Here is a 16789-nt window from a genome sequence, read left to right on the forward strand (position 1 = left end):
TTTGATGTATAAACAATTTTCAACAGGTGGCACTTTATTGCAAGGAATCTATAACATTTAATTAGGAGAAGAAAACCAATTGGATGACTGAGTACCCTGACATGCCAGTGTCTGCATCTGAAAAAGCCTAATATCTTTAAATTTGCAAGTATAATTGTATAAAACCAAGTACAAAGAAGAAAGCTAAAGCCAAACAAAACTCTGTAGTCACATTCCAGCTCAGATATTAATTGCACTGAGATATTCAAAGAGGCAGGATTCCAAACTGAATTTGAAGCAGAGAGGTCTGTTAATGAACTAATACAGATGAAGTGTCCCCCTTCAGCACTGTGCAAGGGAAAAATTCAGTTATAGAAAGATATAGGAAAGGGGAGTATTACACCTCCACAACATCTTGCACCACAGTGCTGGGTCACAAAATGCCTTGATATCTATGTTCTTCTCTGTTCCCAAGAAGATTCTCTTGATTGCAATCTAAAAATTTAGGCATATAAGGTATTTAAGCATCTCATTTCACAGCAAAGAAACAACAAAGCAGCAGTAAAAATGCAGCAGAAATGCACCATCTCCAAGAAATGGAAATATTCCAAACCAGATAATATCAGGCTTAGAGGTCTCATTAAAACATAGCTGTAACTTTAGCACATTTTTTCCACTTCATTGGTAGAAGGAGATTTGGTATTTACAAACTCTGCTCAGAATTAAGTTCTTTCCATATAGCTTCATCCAACCTTAATGCTACAAGATTTTATGTCCCCATCCATTTAATGAGTGAGAGACTTCCATAAATCTGATTCAGGCTGCTTCCAGTCTTCTCCCATTAGTCCTTTCAGGTTCAAATATTTAAAAAATTCCAGACGATGACTGCAAAGAGAAGAAACAGAAAGATTGGAACTCTTTGTGCCATAAAAGGCAGTATTCATAGTAGGTTTAATAAATGGTTGTTTTCAGATTTCCTTGGATAGGAATGTAATGGACATGCCATGTGTTCATTTCTCAAAACTTGAGTTCATAAACAAACAACATTTCTGTATTTCTGAAAGTGTTGTACTGCAAAACACAGGGCAAAATTCTCAAAATGGAGTTAATAAAGAGCTCACCTTTTAAATTCACTCAACTTATGCTGCCTAGAACTGCAGTCAGAACAAGAAGAGAACAATATCCTCCTTTATGCCTTACCTGAACTCAAAGTAAAAGTTTAAAACTCAACAAAAAATTGTACAAAGACAAACTATGACCAATGACAGAAGCAAGAGGAAGCTTCTTGTAATTTCATCTGCTACCCATTTCTGAGAATATCAGGGTTTTTTTGGAAGGGCTACTATAAACAGAAAGAGAATTCCTTCCTGAAGAATATTTAACAGTCTCCAGTTTACAACAGGAAAATAAAAGTATATTTCTTACAAAACGTTGAAAGATAATGTATTTTATTACCAATAGCTTAGATTTTTTTTTCATAAACAATTGTTTTTAAGGCAAAAAAGGGTAACTTAACTAAAATTTACCTTCCTTGGTTATCATTGTATAATGAGTAACCAGTTGGCATAAGAATTATACCCTCTAAATCTAGTTCATTAATATAAAAGCATGGCAGCCTCAGTCACAGACCCAAAGTACAATTAAAAATCAAGACATTCTGTTTTTCCATTTATCCTGGGTATCCTTCTATTATACTTTTCAGTTTACCTTCTCAAATTTTTCCATGATATGGAGCCTTCTGTAGAGGGAAGGTTGTTTAGAACAGTAGGGGAGACAAAAAAAGACTCGCTGGAAAATGTGGTGAAATTAATACTAAATGGGATTTCAGAAGGTGCTAGAGGCAAGGAAAAAGGTAGAACACCCTATCCATGATTTAGCTGAGGAAGGTGATAAAACAGATGCCAGTGGTGTTGAATGCATAATTTTCTGTGCACCTAGGGTTTAACAGAAATCAAGCACTAATTACAGCTATCTGCCACAGTGCTTTATATAAAGTACAGTGCCAATGGATCTGGGGCTAAGCAGTAAAATTAAAATACTAGTGGCACTCAATCTGAAAACCAGATTAGCCTTCTAGTATTTCAAGAATGCAACTATATTCCAAAACAGCAAATTTCATGCTTACAAATCTGGTTGCTGTCCTTCTTGTGGTGGTACAGGATGAAGAGCTTCGTATTTTCTCTCTTCTCCTGAGCCATGAATTGCAAATGCATTGAACTTGTTAGTGCATGGTGGAAAATAATTCCAAGGAAGATGAGCTTTACCCTCCCATTTGGTGTTCATTCTGGTCACTTCAAAGTTTAATGGAAGTTCATCCTATTAAGGAGGAAAAAACACATCTTCCAATCAGGCAACTATTACCTAAAACCAGTTTTCCTATACATTATGAATATACTTATCACTTACTTTCCATACTTTTCTTTTACTAGAAAGCAGCAGCAGCAAGTGTTGTCCGTGGCTGTCAAAACAGAGCACAATTTTCTCAAAATTACATCCTTAGTCTACTGCTCTGCCACAAATATGTACATCCTGGAACCATTTCTGTAGCCAGTGTTCCTCTTACATCTATAAGCATTAGAAGAATGGAAATTAACATTGGTGAGTTTTTCAGAGTGCTGTACTTACGGACAAAGCTCAACTTCTAAATACTGTTCCGTTCTGTCACTCAGGAAAAATGCTTCTACAACTGAAAAAACAACCCGTCAGTATTTTAGATTAACTATTTTGTAATATCCCAAGACATTCCTCTCCAACTAAAACATTTGTATTTCCACGATATTTAGCAGGTGCACAGCCAGACAAACCCTGGCATAGCACAGGCCACTTACAGCTTCCTAACTATTTGCAGTGCTGTGCCAAAACTCTTAACACCAAGAGTTGTTCCTTATGAGGCTCTTTGTGGTGATGGCCATTAAAAAGCCCTGCACTAATTCTATTTACTTTTCCAACTCCACTTTTGGAAACACTCCTCTTTGTGCAGGAGGAAAAATGTCAGGTCTATCATCTGAGCTCTCTGTAAGCAAGGAAAGCATCAGCATGCAGCTACTGCATCTACCACCTCAGACTGCTACACCTCTGAAATAGTAACAAAGCTTTCAGGTCTTAAATGGATTTTCCCTCTAGATGGCTGATACTTTGGACAGGGGATTACAGTTCCAGGTGTACCTGAAAGCCAGGTGACTGCTGAATCACCTTTCACATTGTTACTTAAGGACCTGTTCAAGAGTAAGGCAGTGATTATTATTAAGTTCTCTCCTAGTGCAGTTTCCCACATAAAGGAAGTTTTTTACATTTCAGATCTGATCTTCCAAAATAGTACTGTGACCCCAGAAACCAAATTCAATTAGACATCATACACTAAAAATCCTTGAATCAGTTTGAAAAAAAACTTTTTAGACCAGGCATACTAACTACAGAGGAACATCCCTGTCTACACAATCAGATATATTTTCAGCACAACAGTTACACTTACCTTCATAGTCCCACAGTCTATTAAAAGGTTTCCCTGGCTCCCCAAGTGGTGCTGGAGGGTCATTAAAAAAGGGAGCACTAACTTCCATTATCAGTCCTGAATTGTCTGGCTTCAGCACAATCCTTACTGGCTCATGGCTCACAGGTAACCCATCCCACGTGTGTTTAATTGCAAACTCCATCTTCGTGCACTACATAAATGAGAAGTTTGTCACATATCTCAAACTCCATTTTTGCACCAACTACACTGCCTGGATAGAAAAAAAGCACTTTGGCATTAAGACAAGGACCAAATCAGGTTTCTAGGGACAAGAGTGGTTGGAATAGTTGTTTTCCAAAGCAACTAAATAAACAGCTACATGAAGCTTTCCATAGGTTTTTACATCTGCATGGTTACAGAGTAACTCTGAAGTACCACCAAGCCCAAGGCACTTCAACTATGTACCTAAACACCTTCCAAAACCACCAGAACTATTTACCGAGAACAGGTAAGCAAAACAAAATCTCCACTACATTTTTGGATTTGGTAATATGAGAAACACAGATTGACAAAAAAACTTCTGTGAATCTGAGATGCAAGAAAGTGAAAATTAGATAAAACTTGCCTTCGTGGTCATTGCAAACCAGTCAAACTACAGGATTTTGAGAAAAGTTGCAAGCACATATTGTCAAACACACTGAGCTCTCAATTTGTTTATTTTATGTTTATTTTATTTATTTTATTTTTATTTGCTTATTTATGTATTTTAATTTATTTTATCTCTACCCAGACACTCATTTTCTTGGGCTCACAGAAAGGTAAGCAAAAAGTACTACATTCTGCAGATGTTATCAACATGAAGTGTTAGTGTATAACAATGTAACCATATCACACTTCCCTGTATACTATAGCCTTGCCCTTACACAAAATATAAATAAAACATTTTATGTAAACAAAACATAAATAAAACATGTTTTATGTAAAACACTAGTAGTGTTATGAACCCATTTTATCCCATGCCACTGAATTAACATTACACACTTTAAAGTCAGCACTTCCTTCTATTATTCTGTTTTTAATTCATAAGCAAATTAACCTACGAAAATGTTCAATGCAGGGAGAATTACACAACTCGCTTCTACAATTCCTGACAAGTAAGGAATGTGAAGCTTCTTGGGCACAACGTTCAATCATGAAGAGTCACATAAAAGTTTAAAATACAGCTGTAAAACAACAGATGCTGCTGAAGAACTTCAGACACTACTGTAACTGTAGTGTGCAAAATGAACATGAGACAAGTTGCATCACACATTTCTATGTATGAGAAACAGATGAGTTTTTTGTAAAAATTAACCCCCGCACAGACAACTTACAGTGTACTGAAATGAAGACACTGAAGATTTAGCTAATTGGTGTAAACAGGTATTACTTTTGAATAGAGCATGCAATCTTAAAAAGAAACAAGGTAATATGGAAAATTGCAAAACACTCAACTCTAATAAAAGCTTATTAGAGATCTACCTAGTGCTAAAGTTGTCCAATTAATGTGACAGCAGATCTATGACTTTCCAAATGGCTGTTGGTCCAAATTTATTAGATCACACAGACCCAGCCAGCCTGGCTACCAGGATGCTTTTCATCAATAATAAAAACACCAACAAACAACAGCGGTGTAAAAGTCATCTAAAAAAGCAAGGAGGCACCTTTAATTGCCTTTTAACACCTCAACTCAACCAGTTTTTAATGAACTGCAGAAAGTCGGAAACACTACATGAAAGTTTCACAGCAACTACTTCCTCAAATATTTAAAATATCTCACCCTGGATGTCCTTAAGCTCCAGAGCTGACAGCAGGAGGTTGAGGGGCTCAAGACCACCCCAGCAAGGAGCAAGCTGCTGCTGCTGCCACCCTAACCCCCTCCTGCCTCTCCTCAGCGAGGGGATTTCTGCCTTCCAGCCCCAGGCCTGTAGGCAGGGGTTGGTAACGAGGAGAAAAGCAAGCAGGAAGTAATTATACTGGTGCTTTTAGTTGTTTCATAGGAACACGGCAAAAACTGGAAGCCGGACTAAGAGCAGCTTTTACTGTAGTGAAGACCTCACCAGTCGATGCAGGCACAAGCTCCGGGAGGACTCGAAACCGTTCCCGGTTTCACTTACGCCTCCCCCGCTCCAGTCACAAAGAGCGGCGGCGTTTCCTGAGGAGAAGTTAATGGCGGACGCGCTCGTGTGTAACCCCCAGGTTGCTTGGGGGGCTTCCCGAGTGACACCTCACAGCCGCTTCCTCGCTGCCCGCACCCAGCGGAGCGCTCACACCTCACACTCCTCCTCCCCTATTTCGCCTCACGATCGCCAACGGACGCGCGCGCGCAGCGGCTCTGAGGCGCCACGTGACCCGCGGGAGCGCGGGCGGCGGCAACGGCAAGGGAGGAGAGGGGCGCGCGGCGGGGTGAGCCGTTAGGGGCGCGCGGCGGGGTAACGGTCGCCGAGGCGCGTGACGGTGGGGGGGGGGGGGGGAGGGGGGAGCTCTGCCTCCCTCAGGCGGGCTCGATACTGCCACACACAGATATATATAAAAATATATATATATATATATACACAGGCACACAGACGTGTATATATACAAGCACACACATATATATACACACAGACACACATATATGTGTATATACACACACACAAAGCCGTAGCTCTTCATTTACCGAAAGAAACGTGAACCGCTGGGTGAGGGGAGCCGGTCCCCGGGCCCCTGCAGTTTCTGCCCATCCCCGGGCTCTCCGCTCCGCTCTCTGCCAGCGAAGTGAAACTCCGGGGGTGGCGAGCGGCTGAAGTAACCGGCTTTTCATTGCCTTAGCAGGCTTTCCCAGGAGGGAAAGTGAGGAGGAGTGAAGCTTTCCAACGGGAACATGGCCACTGGGTTCGGCAGCGAGGAAGAGCCAGGTGAGGTCTCTGCAAGCGGCTCCTTCCTGGGCTGCCTGACTGCCCCCGGTGCCACCGGGACTGGGCGGAGGATGGGGGTGCCCGAAGCCAGGGTCTCAGGGACAGTTCGCGACAGTCTGACAGCCCCCAAGCTTGTCTTACCTGGGAAAGTAAAAGGCGAGGACTGGCGGTGAATTGTGTCCTTCTGCGGCAAGGAAAGGAGGAGCAGGGGCAAGCAGACCTTAACCTAACTACCCCAACAGGCAGAGAAAACCCGGAGTGTTCTCTTGGGAGACATTTTATAGTGAGAACCATGGGATGGAATACTGTGATTAGTCCACTAGGGGCACCTGACCCACCCTCTCAGCTGATGCTCATTATCAGCGGGGCTGTCCCACACAGGGTTTTTCTATCCTGCTCCTCTCAAACCGGGACACAGATCTCTTATTCTTGTCTGCATCTCTTCTGCATATGCTTGAGTGCTCAGAACCACTTATCAGAGAAGTTCTCTTGACAGAAGTTTGTTGAAAGTTTATTTAGAACTGCTGCAAGGTTGAGTTCTCAACAACAGGTTATCAAACACCCAGATAACTGAATTGTAAACACAATGTGATTTGTTACACTTAGATCTCATTAATAAGAAAGATGTGTATGTGTTTCTTGGTTCTATAGGCAGAAACTTCCTTTTTAAAAGATTATAAAAGAGAACAGCAATATTTAAAAAATGGCCCATGATGTAGCTATGATTCTCAAACTTTATTTTTCAGATCCGAGACTAAATATGGCATTTGGACAGTATGAAACAGATGAGATTCTGAGAACTACTGCTGAGCAGGTATGTGAAATCAGGGACAAAGAAGTAGGATTTTTTGTGATGGATTTTTTGAACATAGGATTTTTTTGACATAAACCTGAAAGTAATCAAGTGGCATATTGTGTATGATTACACTATAGGCAGACCAACAGCTTTGAATTGCATACAAAAAATTGAAATTACATACAGTCATATGCAAGTACTAATATGTAAAGTATACCATTACAGAAAAATGCTGCTGGTGGTGATGGCATCTCAGGATCCAGGATAATGGACCAAAGGTAACTGATTCCAAATGATAAGTGCAAAAAGTAGAAAGTACTCAAAAGAAATTGTCATGTGCTTTTAAAAGTGTAAATATCCAGGTGAGCCTGGTCTTATATGCACAGCTCTGAGAACTTGTGAAGGGAGTCTGCAAAAGTCTTCCTGTAGCAGTTGGTTTTAGACACTATTCCATTTATTCAGTAAATTAAATATAACTTTTCTTTCGCATTCTGTAAAAGAAATGAGAGATTAATGAAGGAGTTCTCTAGTCTGTTTTGAGATAATTAACAAAATTAGTTAGACAAATTAGTTAGAAAAAATAATTAACAAAAAAAGTTTGACTATACTCATCTAGGTAACACAGGTAACTGCTCTCTGTTGAGGTCAGTTGGATGTTTTTTGAAAAGCTCATTTGACAGCCTCCAACTAATGGTTTCCTGCTTGTAAATGGCTTAGTAATTGTTGTCATTTCCTGTTATAAAATTAATTTATCTCTTCTTATTAACTTTGAGGTATTACTGCTCTAGACTATGATAGGATTTTCAGGGAATTACTACCAGTTGCAAAAATAGTAGAAAGAAAGAAGCATATAAGTAAAACTACATGACTATACTTTGTTGGCCACTTTTCTATTGTATGTGAAAGTAGCAATAAAATCTCTAGGTTTCAGTTGTTTGGGATTCTTTATATGAATTATTAATGTTGTATTAATGCTCCTTGACAATGTTCCATGTTCTAGTTCTGTTACACAGGAAATCTGCTGCTAATGACCATACTTTAAAAATACTAATTACACTTGTTCATTTGATTCACGTGAATGTTGAGCTCAGAAATAAAAGTGACTGTTTTGTTCTGTTCTCTAGATTACAAATTCATTTAAAATAGTTAATTATTAGAACAATGTTTCAGCATTTATGAAATTTATTCCCAGCATGGTTTTCAATGTTTTAGGTTGTCAACTCTCATCACAGAGCATGATAAACACTTGGAAAAAATGAGAGAGCAGCTGCAGCTGTATAAGGTATGGATGTTCCTACCACTTTAGACTCTATGTTTTTAGTATTTTATAGCATTAATAGCTAGGCCATTAGCTTTTGTCAATAAAGGCAACTGTGCCTGTGCCTACTTAACAAACTTTTGGACTGTCAGTCTGCCACAAATGCATAAACAGAGAGCTTTCTATGACAGGTTTGGGGCATGATCCAAATTGCAGATTACTGTCTGTTGTGAAATAAAACACTCTTGGTTTATTTCTCCAGATGTTCTGATACGGTTGCAGATATTTTCCTCAGTGAGGTTCAGATGAGACAGCAGTTTACCCCTTTCTTTACAAGCCATGCAGTCCAGCTCAGTTCTACAAGAGCCAGGCTTCTTTGTTCTTAATAATTCTTCAGATTGAAACAATGCTTTAAATGTTTATTGCCACAGAAGTTGAGGTGGAGGGGGGACTGTCCTTTCAACCACAGAAAAACGAAACTTTTCAATGCTCCATGTGATCAACAAAAAATTTGATTTTGTGTTAGGTACAAATGTGTGAGATGAGAAAAAAATTTGAAGAAGTCACCAATGAAAATGAAAGGTAAATAACTGCATTGCCCTGTTACTACTGCTGGCTTTCTTCATCTCTAAAGCTTAAAGAGGTTTTTTCTAGACCTTAAAATCTTTCAAATCTACGTAATAGCTGAAGTTCTCACGAGCTTAATGTTGGAGTCTTGAAGTGCTCAATCCAGATCTGAACATCAGCTTTAGGAGCTTTAACCACATCTCTAAATGAAGGAGATAATGAACTATTTCTAATTGTCTGATATGTATCTAGAGCTTAACAGATTTAAATATGAGTTAGAAGTAAATAATGTACAGACTGAAGGTATGATATACTTCAGTTTGCAGAACTTAGTTCTTTGACTTTCAGGCTGCATGCAGAGTTGAGAGAGGCTGTTGAGAAGCAGCTGGAGGCTCTTCCTTTCCTGCCTCTAGGAAGTGATATTGTTGGAGATGAAGAAATAGTGAGAAACCTCCAAGAACAACTACAGCTGACAAGTCAAGTGTGTGAGATGAAATATTTGTACTGTTTTATTTCTCTTGTGCCTTGGCAGATGAGGTGAAGCTGTTCTGTTTCCTTGTTCATATAGAAAGATTTTTATACTAATTTGTGCCTGTAAGTTTATTTAGTTGACTTGATCTTTGCATTTAATTCCTGAGCAGGAAATTAAGTAAATACTTCGTTCAATTCCATTTTTTTCAGTACCTTGTTTTAATAAAAAACATTCTAATGTGATGTAAGGAGACTAATATTTAAATCTGAAAAGATAAGGAGACTTTTTTGAGCTTATTAAAATTATGTATCAATCCTATTGCATATGATTAAGGTGAAGTTAACTTGTCAGAGGAATTTTTGCATTTGAATATTGTATTTATCATAGAGCTAGTGAATACCTCTAAAAGCTCAAGCTGTAAAAAATATTTTAAAAACTTGCAGTTTGCTTGTAGCCTGTTCTTCTGCATCCAAATTTTGTATTTTGTCTGCGTAGTTGTAGTAGAGAAAAACAGCATTTCTTCAAACCAGAAGTTAAGGCTTGTCTTTTTAGAGAATGACAGAAGGGTAAATATGCTGTAATGGAATACTTACTGCAAACTATTTCTGTGCCACAGGAAAAAGACCAAGCAGTGGAGCTGTGGCAGACGGTGTTACAGGAACACGACCGGCTCCAGCAGCAGTACCAGGAGCGCATGGCTGAAACACAGATTCACGTGGCTGAAAGGCAAAAGCAAAAAGTAATTTTCTTCTTTTTTTGTTGATTTTGGAAAGTTTTTCTGTCCTGCGGTGATTCTGTTTCTATGTGTAGTCAAACTGAAGTAACAGGGGTCCTACCAGTACTCTTATTTCCCATAATAGTCATCTAAAGCTGAGTGGCAGGTGTGGGGGTCAACAGCTAAAAGCAAAAAAGCAACCCAATTAAAATCTACAACTTGAATTTCCTGCAACTTATAAATTTTTTTGAAAATATTTTCAGTTGAAACTCCAACTATACTGTCATTATGATAAAGATGATTATAAAAAACTCTGATTTCTTCTTTTAGAAGCAACTGACTGGCTTTCAACAGTTGACTGAGCAACTGCATGTAGCCAATGTGAAAATAGAGATGGTAAGTAAAACCCTCTGACCTGGTAAATTCTTCATTTTCCTACCAGAGCCCCAAAATACAAAGGAAAGCAAAAAGTGCTTCATACATACCTGGATGAAAGAGAAATTGTTGCACTCAGATGTGCAGACTTCTCCAGGGAACAATCAATAAATAATGGCTTTTTTCAGAACACCAAACACTGAGTGGCTGAGAGGTTAGGTCCTAGTGCTATATGAGCCCTTTCTTCACTGAGTCACTGCTAATCTTACACTTGAATTTTAGCATGTGGTGAGTGTGCCTCTGCCATGCTTTGAAAACCATTTTCACAAAGGAAAAAATTACCTGATGACGTCTGTTACACCACGTGTTTATCAATTCATCTGCTGGCTTCAGTGCCTTTGTCACTGACCTTTGCAGGCAATTTTCTGAGCTCTAATCATCATCTAGTGTCTCATCTGTATCCTTACACTGGGAGACTTCTGAGTCTCTAAGCTGGGACTTCCAGCACTGACAAATAATTTTATTATAGTAGAAAAAATGAGGCAAAGTTTCTGGCTGCACAGCCACTTCTCTGAAAGACATGATTCTTGTGTGATTTTTGATTACAGTTTGTCTTTCATGCAGTGCAAAAAGGACTCCTGATCTTCTCTCCTGTCTTTATCACTGGAACCTTTTTTTTTTCTCACATCTGATCTCTTGTTAAAATACAAGCCAGATATGAGAAGAAACATGTTACAAACATCTCTCTTATTTTGCAGAGCAATCAACAGTTTCTGAAAACTGTAACAGAACAGAATGTGGCACTCGAGCAGCTACGAAAACAGCTGAGGTATAAACCAGGCAATTAAAACATATGTTGCATATTTCTACAGCTTTTCTGTCTCATCTACTCCTGTATCATGGGCCTTTTTATGCTGCAAATTGACTGGATAGTGATAGTTAGAATGTTTTCAGTTTAAGTTTGTTACAAATGTTTGCATCATTACTGTTTGGTTCAGCTATTTCAAGAAATATTCAGCACTGGACCTTTGATTTAAAAGGAACAAAGTGTCAGTTCCACAACAAAGCTGGCTCTGAAGATAAAGGTTTTTGGTTAGAATACAATTTCCTCAAAATCCAGTTACATAATCAGGCATGACAGTTTTGGAATCTGAATGTTCAAAGTAGTTTCAAGATTTAATGTTTTTCATAATTTTTCCATTCACTGTTTCTCAAAGGTCTAAACCATAGGCTCTTTGGAAGCTGGAGGTACCAGAAGCATTAATTATATTCCTGCAGGAAAATGAGAAAAATACCTGTGACACAATTTCATGATTAGTTGTGTTTGCAGCCATATTTTGTTCCATGCTAGTTTATTGTATCTGTTGCCTCTTTTAATTAGTGATGGCTGAGGTCAAACTAAAATGCAATTTCAGTAATTTGTGGACTGGCAATAAAAAGGAAATGGTTTCATTATTAACCAGTGAATGTTTTAAAAGAATGTTACCTAAAGCTTTAAATAAGCTTTTAAAAATATAAGCTTAAAATTTATTGTATAATTTTGGTTTCATTATTAAATTTCCCTTTGAATTTAGTGACAACTTGAAGATGTGTATTTGAGGGTGACTTGCTAGCACCTCTCATTTTTACTAGCCAAAATTTTTTCCAGGAAAAAAGGGTTTTTCAAAAAATAGTGTGTTTTGAGAGGAGAATGTTGTGGGAAGCAATCAAGGTTTAAGGTAGAATTCAGGATATATGCTACAATGAAGTATTTCCAAACTCATTTATCACTTGAAGTTTGCTTGTGCATACTACTATTTAATTCTGAAAAGCAAAAGAACATTATCATACCCTTGCAGAGGGTTTTCTATTGAATTACTGTTTTGGTATCTCATTCATCTATAAGTCTTTCATCTTGCTTAGAGATGTCTGCATTGACTCATGTAATCAGTGGGTATGAAAGCAATTAGCATTAACTGAACTGATTTTAGGCATTCAACAAATGCTGTCAACATTCAGTTTATTGCTGCATTTCTAGCACTCCCAATGGATTTTATCTAAACACAAATGAACAAACTTTAAATCTTTCAGGTTCTGGCTCAGCAGCCAGTTAAATGTTTTTGTCAAAATTATAGATCTTTATTTCCTTTAGTCTCATCTTTACTTCCTTTTGTCAAAAGGAGACTCCATTTTAGGCAAGAAATGTGGCATGGCAAGGGCATGTTTCTGCATTTCAGAATCTTAAAGCTTTTAAACAGAGGTAACCTGCCAAGATGATGTTAAAGATAAATTGCACAGTGAGGAATAGAAGCTGCATCCAGAGAATCAATTTGTCACTTGTTAAACACACACCTCTGGATTTTATCTGATTCTGGTCTTTAAAATGCATTTGTAATATTCAAGCTGCTCTGTTTTATGAGCTCTTTCTATTTTCATTGTTTTTCCATTCTTATGCTGGGTTTTGGTTTTTTGTATTTTACAGCAGGTTTTAAATATTTTGGGGGAAGCAGCTTAATGTGCTCATAAACTTGACAGTACTTTTTGCAGGAGGAAAGATGCATCATTCAGATGGAGTAAAACCAAAGCTATAGACTTGCAGTGTGAACCATGTGTCTGGGAACAATCTTTTTTCTTTTCTTTTCTTTTTAAAGAAATTATGATGAAATCAGTATTTCTGATTTAAGCTGAAATTAAGTATGTACTGTAGGATTGTATATTTTAAGATTTTCATATGTATGATATTCTCTTGTCTTTTATGCCAGTAAATCAAAACTATTCTTTCTAAAAATAATTTGTGCTTGAAGTTGGTTCTTAGCAGTTTTCTGAGTGTTTTCTAGCTTCTTTTGTGGCTATTAGTGCTCCAGATTATCTAATACATTTGCTCTTTTTTAACTTTATCATGTATTCAATCCTTGGTCTTTAAATTTAGTCTAATAAGCAGTCTGAATAATTGGGTTACACCTCAGATGAAGGATTCTGCCTTTCTGCTCCCAGAAGCAGGGGAGTTACTCATTCCAGTAAGTTTTCTATAGAACAGGAAATCTCTTTTCCATTAACTAATCCATTTTTCTTTCCTGTTTTGTTTCCTCTTGTCAAACCTCTTCAGAATTAATCATCGGTTAAATTCTTCAGAAGTGGTTAATGATTTTTCTAATTCCTACTCAAATTGCTTTAAAAAGTAAAATCAAATTCTGAAAAAGATTTCTCTATTAATCATCTGAGGTGTTAGATTTACATTATTGAGTTTTTGATAGCCTAGTCCTTCCAAATATTTAATCTATACATACACCTTCCTATGAAGCTATCTTTAAGGAAGACAGGACATTTTTAAAATTTTTTAATGAATTTAGTATTCCTCTCTCACTGCCACATTGTATGGAAGAGAAAAGGGAAACCTTTTCTGCTCTGTTTTACTGTTCTGTTGGAATAGTATTAGGAAATCTGACTGTCCCTCACAGCTATTTTAACAAAACTGTAATGAAGTGAGATTTTTTTCCCTATAGTAATTTAAATGTAACTCATACACTTTTTTTTTTTTTTTTTTAAACAGAAAAGCCAAAACAGATGGGAGGACAGCAAATGCAAAGGTTGATGAAATGACCAAATTGATAGAGAAGCTTCAAGGCCAACTGGAGAGAAAGGTATTGCAGAGAAAGGAACACTTTTATGTTGCTACTGAATGGCTAGAGAGTTATCTGAAGGCTGACATTAAGCTCATCAAAAGTTGTTGACTAACTTGTTTTATGTTAGTGTATCTTTAATTGTTTGAGGAAGTTCAGATGATGTCTGTAAAATATTTCTGTTCTTTCTAGGAAGAAGAAGCAGCATCTGCCCAGCAAAGAGAAACAGCATCTGACAAACGCCTGCAGCAACTGCAGTCTTGTATAAAACAGTTAGAAACCAGGTAAAGGTAGCTCACTGAGTGTTAATAACAGGATACATGCAAATGAGAAAATATTCAATTACTTTTTTTGGTTTTTTTTAGTTGAATGATCTGGTATCTAAGAGAATTTGTAAATTTCTGATTGAAATAGCTGTGTGACTCTTCATCTTCCTTTCTTGGTCACAGCCTTGTGAGCATGATTAGCAGACTCTTCAGTAACTCCAAAACCCAAATAATTATTAGAGAACCAAACTTGTGTCTATGTGGGCCTGAAGGAATTGCATGGACCTGTGTGGCTACCTCTACTTGGTGAATTTCACTGGCCTAAGCATTTTGAAAGCTATTAAGTTTATTTTAGAATGTCTTAAGGAATTAGCTAGTGTCATTATTTTGTCTAAGTTTTTGGTCCTACAAAATTCCACAAAAATATAGTGGTTGTCTTTCTTTGCGTGTTTAATTATAAAGATGTTAGCAAGTAAAAAAGCAAGGCTGCAGGAAAGAGCAGCCCAAGTGTTGCCAAAGTGCTCACTGAGGATGTTTAGAGCTCTGCACTTTATTGAAACATCAGCACTTCTGGAACTTTGTGAGATTTTTTTTTTGAGGCTACCTCTGAGACTCTCTTGCCCTTTCTTGTGCCTGCCAATACTGACAATCATATTTAAACAAGAAGAATTTCTGCACTGTTGTAAAATTACCAGTGGTTTTCTTGTTCTAATGGTATTGCTGTAACTTCATTGCCCACATCCAATTATCCCATTTCCTCCACAGAGGAAAACTTTATTCCTTCTGGGGCTGTTCTATTCTGTTTTAATATAGAACATTTCCAGTGATGTGTCCCAGGACAGCAACATTCTTCTGAGGATCTTCTGAGATTAGATGGCTGAGTTAACTCCTTTAATTCTGTTTCTAGGACTCAATGAATATTAAACTCAAATATAACCAGAAATATATTTTTGACAACTTCTGAATAAATAACTTCCCATCAGTTTAGCTTGAAAGAGTATCTTAATTAAGTATCTTGGTTTTAATTGAGTATAATTATTCCTGCCCTGTAGGTTACGTGTTACTGTCCAACATGCTGAAGAGCTCCAAACAGAAAGAACAGCCCTGGAGAAACAAATTGGAGACCTTCACACCAAGTGTGCAAATCTAAGAAGGGAGAAAAATAATGCTGTTGCAAAAGTTGAAGACTGCATACAGCTCTTGGAAGAAGCCAACCTACAAAAAAGTCAGGTAAGACTAAAGATATATCTTAGATATTAGAATATTTTTATCACTTACAGCTGTGAAGTGCCTGATTGTGTATTCTTACAGGCATCCAGTCATACACACCCAAACTTCTTTTATGTCTGTAGTAGTAACTTCAGTAATGTGTGAGAGAGCAAGCTGTGATTCACTACTTAGACCTATAATACAGTATCAATTTCAAAGAATATGTTGAGTGCCTGGATAAAGGTGATCTAAGTGACAACAGTGTACCTGGACCTGGATTTTCAAAAATTTCTGACAGGGTTTCTTAGGGAATAGTTATGAACAAATTGGGCTTTTAGAATAAAAAGGAAGGCTCTGTTACAAATGTGTAACATCCTAATGGTTAGGAAAAAAGAGCTAAAACTAAAGGGACTAGGATTTTTTCATCCCACCTGCCAAGAATTCTATGTTCTGTAATCTTTTCAGAATAGTTTCTCCTATTACACTTCTACACCAATGGTTTTCTTGCATCTTCCAAAGGAAGGGTTCCTTGCTACACCTTTTTCTGTAATTCTCACCATTTGAAAAAGGCATCTACTGACACTAACAATCCTGTGGTTGTGATGTACAAGAATCTGCATTTACACCAAAATGTTCTACCTGCTCTTTTCTTGTTGCATCATAGTGTCAGCTACTCCAAAGAAAAAAGGAAAAAAGCTTTTACTGAACAGTGACTGCCTATGGTTTCTTCTCTCAGTATGAGATGCAATGTCACCACTGAAATATTACCAGCAGTATTTCAAATTATTTTTTTCTAGGCACTCTTTGGGGAGAAACAGAAGGAAGAGGACATTGAAAAAATGAAAGATGAAATGTCTCAACTTACAGAAGATGTGGCTGCAAGAATTAGAAAGGCAGTAAGTTATGATGCTTAGAAAAAATGAGAAGATGAAAATAACATGAAAAACTATTGATGATACGTGGTCATGAGCCTTCTTTGATGTCTTTTAATAATCTAGGTAGCAAGGCAGCATAGTGTTTACTAGACATATTCTTGCAAACTAAATGATACTCTCAAGTCTCTCAAGAACCAGAAGTGTTGATGTCTGTGCAGACACAGGTCCCAGGTACAGAAAAGGCTGCACTGCAAAGATGTAAAGAGTGGCACTTCAGTCTCAGAGATTCTG

General features: G+C 37.6%; 2 protein-coding genes across 9 annotated transcripts in view; one reads left to right on the forward strand and one right to left on the reverse strand.

The window, feature by feature from the left end:
* Nucleotides 1–10184, reverse strand: C10H4orf33 (chromosome 10 C4orf33 homolog). 7 transcript variants are annotated; one of them, XM_071753866.1, is made up of 7 exons: nucleotides 10053–10184; nucleotides 6129–6507; nucleotides 3452–3641; nucleotides 2605–2665; nucleotides 2386–2437; nucleotides 2105–2295; nucleotides 1–864 (listed from the first exon to the last, which is right to left on the reverse strand). In XM_071753866.1, the coding sequence occupies exons 2-7, from the start codon at nucleotides 6270–6272 to the stop codon at nucleotides 765–767; spliced, it is 738 nt and encodes a 245-aa protein (XP_071609967.1). In that variant the 5' UTR covers nucleotides 6273–6507; nucleotides 10053–10184; the 3' UTR covers nucleotides 1–764. The 7 variants fall into 7 exon arrangements, with proteins under 7 accessions (XP_071609967.1, XP_071609971.1, XP_071609969.1 ...); XM_071753870.1 differs by lacking the exons at nucleotides 6129–6507; nucleotides 10053–10184 and adding exons at nucleotides 4531–4699; nucleotides 5530–5729; XM_071753868.1 differs by lacking the exons at nucleotides 6129–6507; nucleotides 10053–10184 and adding exons at nucleotides 4531–4699; nucleotides 5530–5728 and having other exon boundaries at nucleotides 3452–3701.
* SCLT1 (sodium channel and clathrin linker 1) overlaps nucleotides 5811–16789 on the forward strand; it is a 24201-nt gene continuing 13222 nt past the window's right edge. Inside the window, exons 1-14 of one of the 2 annotated variants that reach the window (XM_071753862.1) lie at nucleotides 5811–5875; nucleotides 6284–6366; nucleotides 7113–7180; nucleotides 7388–7440; nucleotides 8375–8444; nucleotides 8947–9002; nucleotides 9336–9468; nucleotides 10076–10198; nucleotides 10505–10570; nucleotides 11308–11378; nucleotides 14079–14169; nucleotides 14341–14432; nucleotides 15467–15644; nucleotides 16421–16519. In XM_071753862.1, coding sequence (XP_071609963.1) covers nucleotides 6333–6366; nucleotides 7113–7180; nucleotides 7388–7440; nucleotides 8375–8444; nucleotides 8947–9002; nucleotides 9336–9468; nucleotides 10076–10198; nucleotides 10505–10570; nucleotides 11308–11378; nucleotides 14079–14169; nucleotides 14341–14432; nucleotides 15467–15644; nucleotides 16421–16519 — 1134 coding nt within the window. In that variant the 5' untranslated portion in view covers nucleotides 5811–5875; nucleotides 6284–6332. The other variant, XM_071753863.1, reaches the window with a different exon arrangement.

This window comes from Heliangelus exortis, chromosome 10 (genome assembly GCF_036169615.1).
Source record: "Heliangelus exortis chromosome 10, bHelExo1.hap1, whole genome shotgun sequence".
In the NCBI taxonomy this organism is placed as follows: Eukaryota; Metazoa; Chordata; class Aves; order Apodiformes; family Trochilidae; genus Heliangelus; species Heliangelus exortis.

Bases quoted from the DNA above. Each gene is read 5' to 3' on its own strand.
- C10H4orf33 (XM_071753866.1), bottom strand. From the start codon at position 6,272: ATGAAAAGCCGGTTACTTCAGCCGCTCGCCACCCCCGGAGTTTCACTT. The intron at 3,642-6,128 runs GTAAATGAAGAG...TCATTTATGTAG, and splicing joins AGCGGTTCACGTTTCTTTCG to TGCACGAAGATGGAGTTTGC. The intron at 2,438-2,604 runs GTAAGTACAGCA...CTGTTTTGACAG, and splicing joins TTAGAAGTTGAGCTTTGTCC to CCACGGACAACACTTGCTGC.